The sequence below is a fragment of the Ananas comosus genome, linkage group 1 (genome assembly GCF_001540865.1).
Source record: "Ananas comosus cultivar F153 linkage group 1, ASM154086v1, whole genome shotgun sequence".
Taxonomy (NCBI): Eukaryota; Viridiplantae; Streptophyta; class Magnoliopsida; order Poales; family Bromeliaceae; genus Ananas; species Ananas comosus.
Genome location: NC_033621.1, coordinates 5,173,924 through 5,187,760, shown reverse-complemented (window position 1 = coordinate 5,187,760; position 13,837 = coordinate 5,173,924). Strand labels below are relative to the sequence as shown.

Below are 13,837 nucleotides of genomic sequence, written 5' to 3'. Positions count from 1 at the left end.
TTGGCCGAGGCCCAACTCCGGCGTCCTCCCCCGCCGGCCCCGGCCACCCCCGAGCGCCGCCGGAGCCATCCCTGCTCCTTGCGGCCAGCTCGGGTCAACCTACCCGAGCGGGCTCAAGCTAGGGATCCGCGCGCTGCCGCCGCTCCCCTTAGGCCAGTGGGTGCCCCAGACCTCACCTACCGACCGCGACCTCCCCTGGCTGGACTGCCCGCCTCCCGGCCGCCGGCGACCAACCCTAGCTCTTCCCGGTTCCGGTAAGGCTGTTTTACGTTCCAGCACTGATTTCCGAGGTTCCGGTCAGCTTTTCGGTGATCCGATAAGCCTCCTAAACTTCGGGAAGTGAGCACGATGATCTACAACTCGTGCTGAACATCATGCTCACCTCCGACAGCGGCAAAGGTGCCCTGGTTAGCGAGTTAACAATAGTCTACGCACTGTGCGCACAGTTTCACAGATCTTCGCATCGCTCGTACGCGCACCGCAGTGGCCGGCAATGCTCTGAAAGGTGAGCACGGCCTCCGACATGCTGAAACCTGTCAGCGAGTGCGACGGTTTGAGAAATTGACCTCTGGTTTGTGTGCACGGCCCATAAAAGCTCTGAAATCACATAAAATGATATGATTTTATGTATCGGTAAGGGCTTTTATGCTTTTGCTTCGTCGTAGCTGCTGTTGGCAGCATGTATTGGCTGTGGATAAACCTCTGGACTGATTGTCTAAGGCCCCAAGCCCTCGCGGAAATCGAAAAGTGATTTTCGATGCGTTTTTCGGTGAAATCCGCCAATAGAACGCAGTTTCGGTTCGGAATTCTTCCGACGGTACTTGGTCATTATTTGCGACGTCGCTGAGCCTTGCTGGCTGGTCACCCGCATCGTTTTGAGGGTTCGGAAATGACGGGTGAGCGACGGTAGAGTTTCGGTGCGGTTTTCGGGACTTCCGGCTTGTTCGGTAATCGGTTTTGGGAAACCGGTTCTCGTCGTTTTGGTGAGTGGGGATTGTGTGTAGCGAGACAGGTTAGTGGGTTAGATTCTGACCCGTTGGACCTTTTGTAGGTTCGATTGTTCCGTCTTCACAGTCGAGAGATCTCCGTCAGACACGTACAGGTAGGTACTTCGATCCGAAGTCGGTACAGTGGTGCACGCTCGGTGACGTTTCCTTTACCCTTGTTATTTATATAACTTACTTATACATGTTGAGCCCTGCACCCATGCTATTTCCTTATTTACTCTACTTAGATGTTTCCATGTGTAGTATCATGTGTAGGAGTAGAGTAGATTTTATCCGTTTATGATATCTATGACCTGGTTGGTTGGTTCTTCTATTTGTATCTGTGACCTGGTTGGTCGATTCTCCTATGTTGTATCTATGACCTGGTTGGTCGAGTTCATATCTTATACTTGTAACCTGGTTGGTCGATTTGGTTACATGATGACCCATACGGTCATTGTGCCCTAAGTGGGCAGGATTGTTGGCTGGTTGCCGACGGTTGGCTATTGAGCATTCTGCATCGATCGCCACTGCTCGCACGCATTTCACAAACACCAGCGGTCTGATCCACCGCAAGAGGGTGTTCTTTTCCGGAAAAGTGGTTGCTTGTGTCAACCCGTGAGCCCAGAGGGGTTATATGCTTTCAGCCTGAGGTGTTGGGTACCAATATGGCTTGTTTCTGTCAGAGCAGATGTGGCATAGGCCTGAGGTGTTCGGTATCAATACGGCAATTTCAGATTGGGTACTTTTGGACTGATTGTCCCGTTGATGCATGTATACAGTAGCTGTAGTGGTTTATTTATATACATTTCAGTACTTGTTTATCTTAACTACTGTACTACTATTATCTATATCCTTGTTTATCTCCGTGACTAGTGAGTACCCCTCGCCCTCGTCGGCTTGCGGTACCCACTGGGAGGGGAGACATGTTTACATTTTCTCACCCCCCGCCCCCATTACAGGTGACGTCGCAAGTCCGAGTGGGACAGCTGGTGAGGAGCGTGTCTAGCCTACGATAGAGCTCCGTCCCGTGTCGCTTATTTCTTTACCCTTCATGCCTGATAAATTACTTAGACATATTATGGTTCAGTTTTGTTATATTATTTGAATATCTGAGATTTCTGTTGGATTTATGATGTAATAAAAAGGATTTGTGGATTTCAAATGTTGAATGGTTTTCTACCCCTCGTGGTAGCATTTTCAAAAGATAAAAGTTTCCGTGTAGTGAACAGTTTTTAAAAAGGTTTTCTGTGGATTTTGTATCTTAGTATTTCAAAACCTGTTTCTGGGTTGGAAACGTTTTAACTGATAGATGTAGATTCATATTTAAATATTGAATATATAACTGTGATGTGAATGGTGAATGAATGATTGTATAGTTATTTTTATAATCATTTAATTGTGGTTGTTTACTTGTTGTACTTGTGCGACGCTGTGCAAATACAGGGGAGACTCTGTCCGTGTGATCAGTGAACTCTCTGTATTTGTGGCGGATCTGACATACCCTGGGGTCAGGTCTTTTAAAAAAAAATTCTAGCTATTTCCGTTGTGTTTTCAAACGAAAATGCACCCCGGGGCGTGACAATTGTTTTCACATTGCAGTAGGTTAACTGCCCATAGATTGTGCATGCTTATGGAGGACTTACAATCAGCGAAGTCCTTTACCTTTGATAGTTGCAACTTTAAGGCAGCGTTTGGTTTCGAAATAAAGGGGGTATAAGTTTTTATTCTCCTTTTTGTTTTCAAATTCTGTGTTTAGTATTCGAAAATAGTAATTTTTAAATTTCTGGAATAAGTTGGTATAACACGAATTGTTGTTCCACCCTTTTTTTCTAAAACAAATCTGTTCACAAGTGGGAACAAGATTAATTAAAATCTAAATTTAATTTTAATTATTATATTAAATTATTAATTAATCTAATTAATATATTTAAAGCATTATTTATTGCTTAAATAATAACATAATGTGTCAACTTTGTTTATTATTTATAATTAATTATCAATAATTATCCAGAAACTAATATTTATATTAATCAATCATGTATTAATATTTCTATTAATCTAATTAATTTTTTTACTAGTTATCTAGCTAAAATAATTTACTAACTAATTAAAATGTTAAATTATTTTTTATAATTAATTANTTAATCTAATTAATATATTTAAAGCATTATTTATTGCTTAAATAATAACATAATGTGTCAACTTTGTTTATTATTTATAATTAATTATCAATAATTATCCAGAAACTAATATTTATATTAATCAATCATGTATTAATATATCTAATAAATTTATTAATTTTTAAAATTATTTTTAAGTAATATTTTGATGTTAATTAATTAGATAAAATAATTTTAATTTAAAACTGTAGCTTTTCTTCCCATTATTCTAATCTAACCATCAAAATACTATTTACTTTATTCCTAGAAATAATTTTCATCCGAATGCAAAATTGATTTAACTCTTACTTATATCTGAACTTGTAACTATCGCTATAATAAATAATTTTAACTTATATCCGAACCAAACGCAATGTAAGATGTCAGAACCAAATGAGGTTCTAGCTCGCCACTCCCGCTAGCTTCTGCTACTTCGAATTCAACTGAGAATAGCCTAATCCACCATTTGTCATATCCACAGTTTTTAGTGCGAAGAAATTCAACTACTATAAATAATAAAAGATAACTTAAACCGTCTCAATACAAAAAGTCCCATATAATCTTTGCACAAGTTGAGAAAAGGACCGAGTCTAGCCATGATCGTGTCAAAGTTCATGCCACATGCACCTACATAATTATATTGAAATTAAATACACATACATGGTGAGCAGGCAAATAAATAGCAACTTGGTAATGAATGAATTACACTCTAAGCAATTAATATCACATATTTATTTATATTCTAATCCTTGAGAATGGGTCGTCCTGCTCCTCTCACTTAAAATAGCTTTTGGCAAACGCGCTTACTTGACCAAATAAATTAAATAAAGGAAAAGGTCCGCTCCACACTATCATGCTCACGTCATTTTAATTAACTGAGTAAACACACATCATTTATGCCACCTATTTATACTCAACCATCTCTCTAAACCTCCCCATCATCCTTAAGTAAACTAATTAGCTCTCTCTCTCTCTCTCTCTCTCTCTCTCTCTCTCTCTCTCTCTCTCTCTCTCTATAGTCTCCAATAATGGGTTCCAGATCTTATCTGCTCATCTTCTCTTCTAGTTTGTTCTTCTCCATTGCCATCCTAACCCCGGCGTCGCCAACAACGTCGGCATTAGACGTCGGTTTCTACCGATACTCGTGTCCTGCGGTGGAGGCCATCGTACGGCAGACTGTGAGCCAGGCCGTCGCGCAAGACCCCGGCCTCGCCGCCGGGCTCATTCGGATGCATTTCCACGATTGCTTCGTTAGGGTATATATACTCTCTAGCTTGTACTTGCACATGTACATGCGTATAAGTATAATTACATACTTATTTGGTAAAAATGAATGGAGATACCACCAACTGTAGCCTGTTTGGAAATGGAGATCCCCTTTAAAATTTACCTTTTTTCGAATTAATATTTTTTTAATATTTATTTTTAAAAATTGAATAATTAGATATTTTATTAAATTTCATAACTTCAATCACATTCAGCAAAAAAAATATATATCGTAATTGCTAATAAAACTATTAAATTTAATGAATAATTGGTTAATGATTATCATAAGAACTCAAGTAAAATAATAGATTTGAAGGATCTGATCAAAAATAAGATAAAGCTGATCAGAGCCCTGTTTCTGAATCACTTATAATAGCTGACGGGTCTCAGTGCATTTTCACTTCCTTATTTTCTACATATTTTTCTGCATGCATGCATGCAACTTGACGTCCAACCAAGTAGGTTTTCTTCTTTTGTTCTACATAACCAGCATTCATGACACCTCCTTATAAGCAAAAATTACAACTCATCATGCAAATCTTCCAAAGCTTGATATACATATGCATGCATGAGTTTTCAAAATTTTAACCAAAATTTAATTTCGTCTATCAATTCAATCCTCAGGGGTGCGATGCTTCGGTGCTGCTGGACTCGACCCCCGGCAACCGCGCCGAGAAGGATTCAGTGGCGAACAACCCGAGCCTGCGGGGCTTCCCGGTGATCGACGCCGCGAAGGCCGCGGTGGAGGCCGCGTGCAGCCGCACCGTCTCCTGCGCCGACATCCTCGCCTTCGCCGCCCGCGACGCCGCCTTCCTCGCTGGCGGTATCGACTACCCCGTCCCTGCCGGCCGCCGCGACGGCCAGGTCTCCCGCGAGTCCGAAGTCCTCCCCAACATCCCCCATCCGTCCTTCGGCGCCCGTCAGCTCACCGCCAACTTTGCGAAGAAGGGACTCGCCCTCGACGACATGGTCACGCTGTCCGGCGCGCACTCCATCGGCCGATCGCACTGCTCGTCGTTCGACAGTCGGCTGTACAACTTCACCACCAGCCGGCCGCAGGACCCGTCGATGGACCCGGGATTCGCCGCCTACCTGAAGACGAAGTGCCCGACTCTGACCACCCCCGGCAGCAGCGATGCCACCGATCCGACGGTGCCGCTTGACGCCGTGTCGCCGACGACGCTGGACAACCAGTACTACAAGAACGTGGTGGCGCACCGGGGGGTGTTGACGTCGGATCAGACACTGGTGGCGAGCCCGGCAACGGCGGGGCTCGTGAGGTTCTACGCGGTGGAGCGGGCGGCTTGGGCTGCGAAATTTGCGGCGGCCATGGCGAAGATGGGGTCCATCGGGGTGCTCACCGGAGAGGAGGGGGAGATCCGGGAGAATTGCAGGGTTGTGAATTGCTAATTGAGGTTTTTTTGTAATTAATGAAAGATTAAATTAATTTGCTCAAGTAAAAAATGCTGCTGCAAAGTGTATCAGCAGTGTTTATTTATTTATTTTTTTATTTATGTTTCGTACGTTCTTGCCATTCTTTACCTTTCAATGAAGAGGCGAAAAAATTGTATTTGTTAATAAATGGTGCAAAGAAATTGAACGTACTAGTTAGTGTGTTCATTTCATCTGCTACAAAGGTAAATTATGAGCTTTTATTTATTTATTTATTTTTCCTTTCCATACGCTCTATATATTCTTTTTAAACTCTGAAGCATCAGAGGAGAGGTAAGTCTACAAACTATTTCAGATCGTACTTGTTGAGCAAATTATATTCAACCTATTTGTTATTTGGATCTCATTATATTTAGGCTATATAATTTGGTGAAATTTAATCTTCTATTTCTATATTTTCTTATTACACATCTGAGCCTTGTACTTATAAGTCTTTAAATTTTGATTCTTTTGATCTAAGGGTGCGTTTGGTTCGAATTATCCTGGTATAATTACAGACAATCCTGCCAAAATTACTGTGTTTGATTCATCCGTTATGTAATCTAGTCGTTAATATAGCATTACAAATCGAGCAGCATTACACCGAAAATATTAACAAGAGGGGGGTCGTGTTACTGAAAACCGGTAATACTATATATTATGTAAAATGACAATTTAACCCTCTAATTCTCGAAATCCTTTCAATACGTTATTTTAAAAAATTTAATTAATAATTTTGAATTGTCAACTTTTAATTTTTAATTTTTAATTTTCAAATTAAATTTTTAATTTTTAAATTTTAAATTTTTAAAATTCAAATTTAAATTTTAAATTTTAAATTAAAATTAAAATTTTAGATTTTAAATTATAAGTTTTAAATTTTAAATTTTAAATTTCAAATTTCTCAAATTTCAAATTTTAAATTTTAAATTTTAAATTTTAAAAACAAATTTATATTTTAAATTATGAGTTTTAAATTTAGATTTTAATTTTTTATTTTATATATATTTATATTTAAATTTTAGATTTTAAATTTAGAAATTTCATATTAATATTTTAAATTAAAATATTAAATTTATATTTTTGTTAAAATTTAAAATTTAAAAATTTAAAAATTAAATTATTTAAAATAAAATTTGGTAAAAAAAATATATTGTTGGTAAACAGTAAGAAAAAATTTACGAAATATGACTAAGAGCAATTTTGTAGTGTCCCGAGGATTTGGTATCGGATTGGTTTCAGTTTTAGGGACTAGTCGACACATCTGAAGAGTGTCGGACAGAGTCGGAATCATTTCTACACGAAATGGATGCAGAAATGAACTTGGCGCACTCAAATAAGCAAAACTAGAGTTTTGCCAGTTTCGGGCTCCCAAAACATGGTTTAGGTCGCTCAGATCTTGAGTGCTGAACTGATCTGAACTGAAAGCCAATTCGGATCCTGTGTTCCGGGCGCCCAGAAGTGAGTCCGAAATTTCACTTTAGGAATATCGACTGTGCTGACACATGTCTGGTGGTAGGTGAGGTCCGCCGGACCAGGTTTTGGACGCATCATACCGCAGGCGGAGGAACCGAAGAGAGAACTTTGTATGACCTGAAGATTTCGGACGCCCAGAAGTAGGTTTCGGGCACCCGAAAGTCCCCGTTCCTGCAGGACAGCAGGTTTGTATTCCTTTGTTCCTGGGGCTTATCTGACCTACTTTTCTCCTTATAAAAGGCTTGTGTTCGACCCCTGAGAAGCTTTTTCATCTCTCCTTCACAGTGAAGCCATATTTTGCACTCTAGTCCCTCAAAATACTCCAATTTACCCAAATTCCACAATTTTCATCTTGAGGACTACAGTTTCAGCAGAATTCTAGCAGCGACCTTCGACGTTTTAGCTCGTGTGCGACGTAGGAATTGGAGATATTAAGCTGGTTTGGAGTCTGTTCTTCATTTGAATTGTAGATTAGAAGATTGAAAGGTGAGTTTTGACATTGGAATTGGAGATATTAAGCTTAAGTGCTGAAATTTTGAGGGTATTGATGCAATTTTTGTGTTCTTATGTTTAGACTCTTGGGGGAGTGTTGTTACTGGTTTGAGACTGAGCTTGGCAGGGTTTCAGCGACTTCTAGCTGTGATCGGACTCGCATTAGAGGTAGGTTGATGTTTAAGCTACCGAAATTTTCGGATCTCCTCATAAGTTTAGTAGTAGACAGTTTGTATATTTAGTCTTTTGTATATCATGTAATTGACTCAAACTAGTGATTTGTATGCTTATTGAAATATGAGTTGGAAGCTTAAAACGTTAGTTAAATATACATGTTGGACTTGGAATTTACTTAGGAGAAAACTAGCGATTCTACACCGTCACTTGCTAAAACTACCAGATTTAGCTCTAGGAGCGTAGTTTGTTTGTATCGCCGCAGTTTGTGGACGGTGGATACCCAGATTAGTGTAGAATGCATTTACGCTCGTGCTGGGATGCCAAGCATATTTTTACAGCAGTATTTAGACTGTTCCAGACTGTCAGATTCCGTTGAGGTTGACAGTAGACCCAGATTACTGTTTTTGCAAAGGATTGTGCCGAGGGTACGTGAGTTTGGTTGTTAGACCCTGTTTACTTGACTATAGCCCGTGAGAGCCTGATTAAGCTCGATAGAGATACGCTTGCATATTCGGTTGGGTAGCGCCCATAAGTACCACTCCGGAGTCGGGCTTATTGCATTTGCGTTGATGTCGGTTTGTCCTGTTTCGACTTGCTCTCTACTAACGACCTAGCGTGGTGGCAGTTAATGTAGCTTCGACAGGCAGGACGGGTGTGTTCACAGTCCCTAATGAGATTGGGTCAGGATTTACGTTTTCTACAGATTGTTAGTGTTAGATCATGATAGTATAGAGGCATATAGCTGTAGATTATTCCAGCTTTCCTTACTATCCCTGCTTACTTCTGTAGACTTAGTGAGTGAGCCGTTGAGGTCGGTAGCGGTACCCACTGAGGACTACTTCTTTTTGTAGTAGTTCTCACACCCAGTTATGGATCCTTTTTGCAGAGCCCTCTTCTTCGGCTACTGTTGTCGTGGAGACTGATCGTGGAAAGAGAGTCGCGAGCTAGATCCCTTCCCAGTTGCTGCTGACCTAGAGATTTATACCAGGTACAGATAGTTGTAGTTTTTGGTTCTTATACATACTGATATTAGTGCTCGCTAGAGCGAGTGATTTTTGTATTAGGATACTATGTATGTATGTTGAACCGAGGTTATTTATATATGTTTCTTTTAGCAGCTGTATACTACTGGTTATAGTGTTGTATGATTACAGGTGCAGATACAGCTATCGCTTCGTGTACAGAAAAAATTTCTTTGTATACGACGGATTTGTCGGCGTGCTCGGGAAAACGAGTAATCCGGGGCGTGACAAATTTTGGAATAGATTATACTTTATTGTCTAAATTACTAAATTTTATAGACAGAACCAAACATAGTAACGCTATAAACACTGCAATCCAGCATTACATTACTGTATTAAACAAAACGCACTAATGCAGCATCAGTAGTAATCTCATTAGAAATCCAAGATACCTGAATATATCAAAATACTCTGTAATATTACATAACTCGAACCAAACGCTCCCTAAAGGTTCATATTTGATAGCTTCTTTTCTTATAAGCTAAAGTGAGATATTAGAATATTAGTGAGAAAAGAAGAGAGAGAAGTAGAGAGTGAGAAAAGAAGTAGAAGAAAAAGAGAGAAAATCTTAGATCTTAGTTTAATCTTAATTCTATCAAGCACGAGGTGAGATCTTTTCTGTGAGGTGTAGTTTGCACTATTTAGGTAGAGCTGGAGATTGTTAGAGCTTTCTATGTTTTCAGATTGAAAGTGATATCTCTTTTATTTGTATTTTTCTTGTAATCTTTAAATTTTATAGTGAAAACTTTTTTTGTATTATTCTCGCGTGAATGTAGGTATTGTTCAATCACGTAAATCCTTGTGTTCTTATGATTTTATTTATTTTATTATTGCTCTTGTGCTTAGCTCCCAATTGAATACTTGTAGAGAGTGGGTTGTGAAACTGCCCACTAATTATTATTAAATTGTCATTAATATTTTTCATCATTATTTTACAACAGTACTATTTTATGTTGTAATAGTACAAACAACTCTAACTCAATGACTATTTTTTTCAAAATTAGCAAATTCTCAATATTTTTGGACGGCGATTACAGGAATTACAATCTGTTTTTACTTAAACTTTTAGGCCCCGTTTGGTTCGTGGGATAAGCGGGGATAACGAAAGTTATCCCTGCTATTCCGCCAAATGGGGTAATTTTTTGCCGGAATATTTTATCCCGGTCAAACCTTGTTATTCCCGATTACCCCGGAATAGCTAAAGATTTACTATTCCACTATTTTTGTGGAATAGTGTTATTCCGATGCTTAATTTCAAACTTAATTAATGTCACGCCCCGGAGATCCTTTTTGATTTCAAAGCATTGCGAAAGCGTCTAAATTATTTTTTTTTTTTTTTGAAAACCTAACCCCAGGGAATGCCAGATCCGCCACAAATACAGGAAATCCACTGTTCACACGGACAAAGTCTCCCCTGTATTTGCACGGCGTCGCACAAGTACAAAAGTACAAACAGGATACAACCACAACTAAATAAATATAAAGATAACTATACATTCATACATTCACCATTCACATCACAGATTTAAATTCAATGTTAAAATATAATTCCACAGAAAATCTTTTGAAAACTGTTCCCTACACAGAAACTTTTATCTTTTAAAAACGCTACCACGAGGGGTAGAAAACCTTTTATTTACGAAAATTCAGAAATCCTTGAATATTTTAACATAATAAAATACTGAACCATATAGACCGACTAAGCTATATATCACCAGAAATAATAGGGTAATAACTAAATAGTACAAACTGGGTCGGAGGCTCTAACGACAGCTATCCACGTGTCTCACGTCTCGTCTCAACCTCACCGCCCGCGATACCTGAAAAATAGTGGGGGAGGTGAGAACATGTAAACATGTCTCCCCTCCCAGTGGGTACCGCAAGCCGAAGAAGGCGAGGAGTACTCACCGGATCAGGAAGAGATAAACAACAGTATGGGTAAGTAAAATACAGTAGCAACGATAATGAACGAATGAGATATATATATATGAAAGCACAACTACCGCTACTGTAATGTACAACTGCAAGCATACAAGGATATCAAAACTATAGTAGCAAGACAACTGTAAAGAAAGAACTAGAAGTATATATGCAACAACCGCTACTATAGCTATATGCGTCAACCGGACGAGAAGTCCAAAAGTACCCAATCTAAACCGCCGTGTCGGTCTAAGGACCTCAGGCAAAAGCCACTACCTGCTCACACCTGGCATGTAACCCTAGCACAAAGAGAACACCGCTGGGCTCACGGGTCGGATGTACGACCACTTTTCCGGAAAAGAACACCCTCCTGCGGGGGATCAACCCGCTGGTGTACGTGAAATGCACTCGAGCTGTGGCGATCAATGCAGATATGATCAATAGCCAACCGTCGGCAATCAGCCGACAATCACCGCCCCTCGGGGCTAACCGACCAAAAGGTCATCCAACTGTAAGGAAGCACAAGAACCGACCACTCAGGTCAACTAGGATGGGACAACATCGACATCCTCTCAAACATATGCAAGTACTGCTCAATGAACCACAAGGACTGACCACTCAGGTCAACTAGGATATATGCACAACGAATCGACTCAACATCCTCTCAAAAGTATGGAAATACTGCTCGATGGATCAACTAAAGTATAGATGCAAGAATCAACCAATAAGTCACAGGAATGTATCACTATAATCTGGAACTGCCGTCAGCCACTAGCTGACAATCCTACCTCTCAGGGTACACCGACCTCGTGGGTCATCAAACGACAAGAATCCAGAACTGACAGACTAGGTCACAAAGGGTCAAATGACGGATCTGTGAAAACTATAATCATCCGTCGGCCATTAACCGACAATCTCACCCCTCAGGGTATACCGACCTCAACGGTAATCAAACAATGAAAGTCACGAAGATGCTCTACTCTAAACATGATACCGGATATGCAGAACAGCTAAATAGAGTAACAAAGAAACATGGAATAACTACTCTACTCCTACTCAAGATACTAGATATAACGAAAATAACCGAGTAGAGCATAACTGAAACAACATGGTGCTAGGCTCAACACTATATATCAAGATATATATATATATGCGAGATAATAACGAGAGAACAAAGGTAAGAAACCATCACCGAGCGTGCACCACTGTATCGACGTCGGATCGAAGTACCCACCTGTATGTATCTGACGAAGATCTCTCAACTGTGAAGACGGAAAATTGAACCTACGAAAGGTCCAACGGGTTAGAATCTAACCCACTAACATGACTCGCTAACACACAATCCCCACTCACCAGAACCACGAGAATCGGTTTCCCAAAACCGATTACCGAACAAGCCGGAAGTCCCGAAAACCGCACCGGAACTCCACCGTCGCTCACCCGTCGTTTTCGAACCCTCGAAACGACGCGGGTGACCAGCCAACAAGGCTCAGCGACGACGCAAATAATCACCAAGTACCGTCGGAAGAATTCCGAACCGAAACCCGCGTTCCGTCGGCGGATTTCGCCGAGAAACGCATCGGAAATCACTTTACGGTCTTCGTAAGGGCTTGGGGCCTTGGACAATCAGTCCAAAGGTTACCCACTACTCACCCATGCTGCCAACAGCACCCGCAACAACCAAAATACATAGAAGCCCTCTCGATTACCCGAAATCGCATTATTTCATGCGATTTCGGCGCTTTTATGGTCCGTCTGCACAAACTAGAAGTCATTCAGCCAAACCGAGACACCTACTGACAGGTATCGGCGTGCCGGAGGCCGTGCTCACCTTTCGGAGCACTGCCGGCCACTGTGGCACGCGCACGAGCGATGCGAAAATTAGTGAAATAGCGCGCACAACAGGAAAAGCATGCTTATCTCGCTAACCAGGGGCTCGTTGTGTAACGCCCCAATAGTCCCACACCCCAATAGTCCCACATCGGATGAGATACTAATTTCGATCAGTTTATATAAGACCTACACGCTAGTAGTAATAACTGGGCTTAAGCATTTTGGGTCGGTGATTGGGCCCAACGAGTTATTGTTGCTAGTGGGCTGGGTCGTTACATTTGGTATCAGAGCCGGTTCACCAGCTGGACATGTGTGGCGAGTCTCGGCTGAGCCAGGGTCTGGATGACGGGCTAGCGAGACGAGTCTCACATCGCCTGGTGATCTTCGATATGGATTATTGGGGTGTCACAGACTCCCCCGTTAAGGCCCTGACGTCCTCGTCAGTCCAATCACACACACAGCCCAAGATACCAGGCGATGTGAGACTGTCGTCTCGCTAGCCCGTCATCCAGACCCTGGCTCAGCCGAGACTCGCCACACATGTCTAGCTGCGTGAACGCGCTCTGATACCAAATGTAACGACCAGCCACAGCAACAATAACTTGTTGGGCCCAATCACCGGCCAAAATGCTTAAGCCAGTTATTACTATTAGCGTGTAGGTCTTATATAAACTGATCGAAATCAGTATCTCATCCGATGTGGACTATTGGGGTGTGGGACTATTGGGGCGTTACAAACTCCCCCTGTTTAGACCCTGACGTCCTCGTCGGTCCAAACCAGATCACAGACAGACATACCAGGACCATTACTAGGCGATGTGAGATTCTAGAGGTGGCTCCTACGGGTTCAAGAGGTGGCTCCCACCAAACCCGTTGGTGTAGCATTTTGTCCCGCATAGCACTAGTTCTCACACTTCCGCTAGTATTCGGCTTGATACCAATTGCAACGACCCAGCCCATTAGCAATAATAACTCGTTGGGCCAGTCAACAGCCCAAAATCTTAAGCCCAGTTATTATTACTAGTGTCTAAGTCTCTTATAAACTAATGACAACATCTCTCTCACAACACCC

The 13,837-nt window shown here is 41.2% G+C and overlaps 1 protein-coding gene across 1 annotated transcript; it reads left to right on the top strand.

Annotated features, from left to right (window-relative positions):
* LOC109718254 (peroxidase 5-like) lies at window positions 4,154-6,034 on the top strand. Its single transcript, XM_020244386.1, has 2 exons — window positions 4,154-4,404; window positions 5,039-6,034. The coding sequence occupies exons 1-2, from the start codon at window positions 4,177-4,179 to the stop codon at window positions 5,822-5,824; spliced, it is 1,014 nt and encodes a 337-aa protein (XP_020099975.1). The 5' UTR covers window positions 4,154-4,176; the 3' UTR covers window positions 5,825-6,034.

Bases quoted from the DNA above. Each gene is read 5' to 3' on its own strand.
- LOC109718254 (XM_020244386.1), top strand. From the start codon at position 4,177: ATGGGTTCCAGATCTTATCTGCTCATCTTCTCTTCTAGTTTGTTCTTC. The intron at 4,405-5,038 runs GTATATATACTC...TTCAATCCTCAG, and splicing joins TCCACGATTGCTTCGTTAGG to GGGTGCGATGCTTCGGTGCT.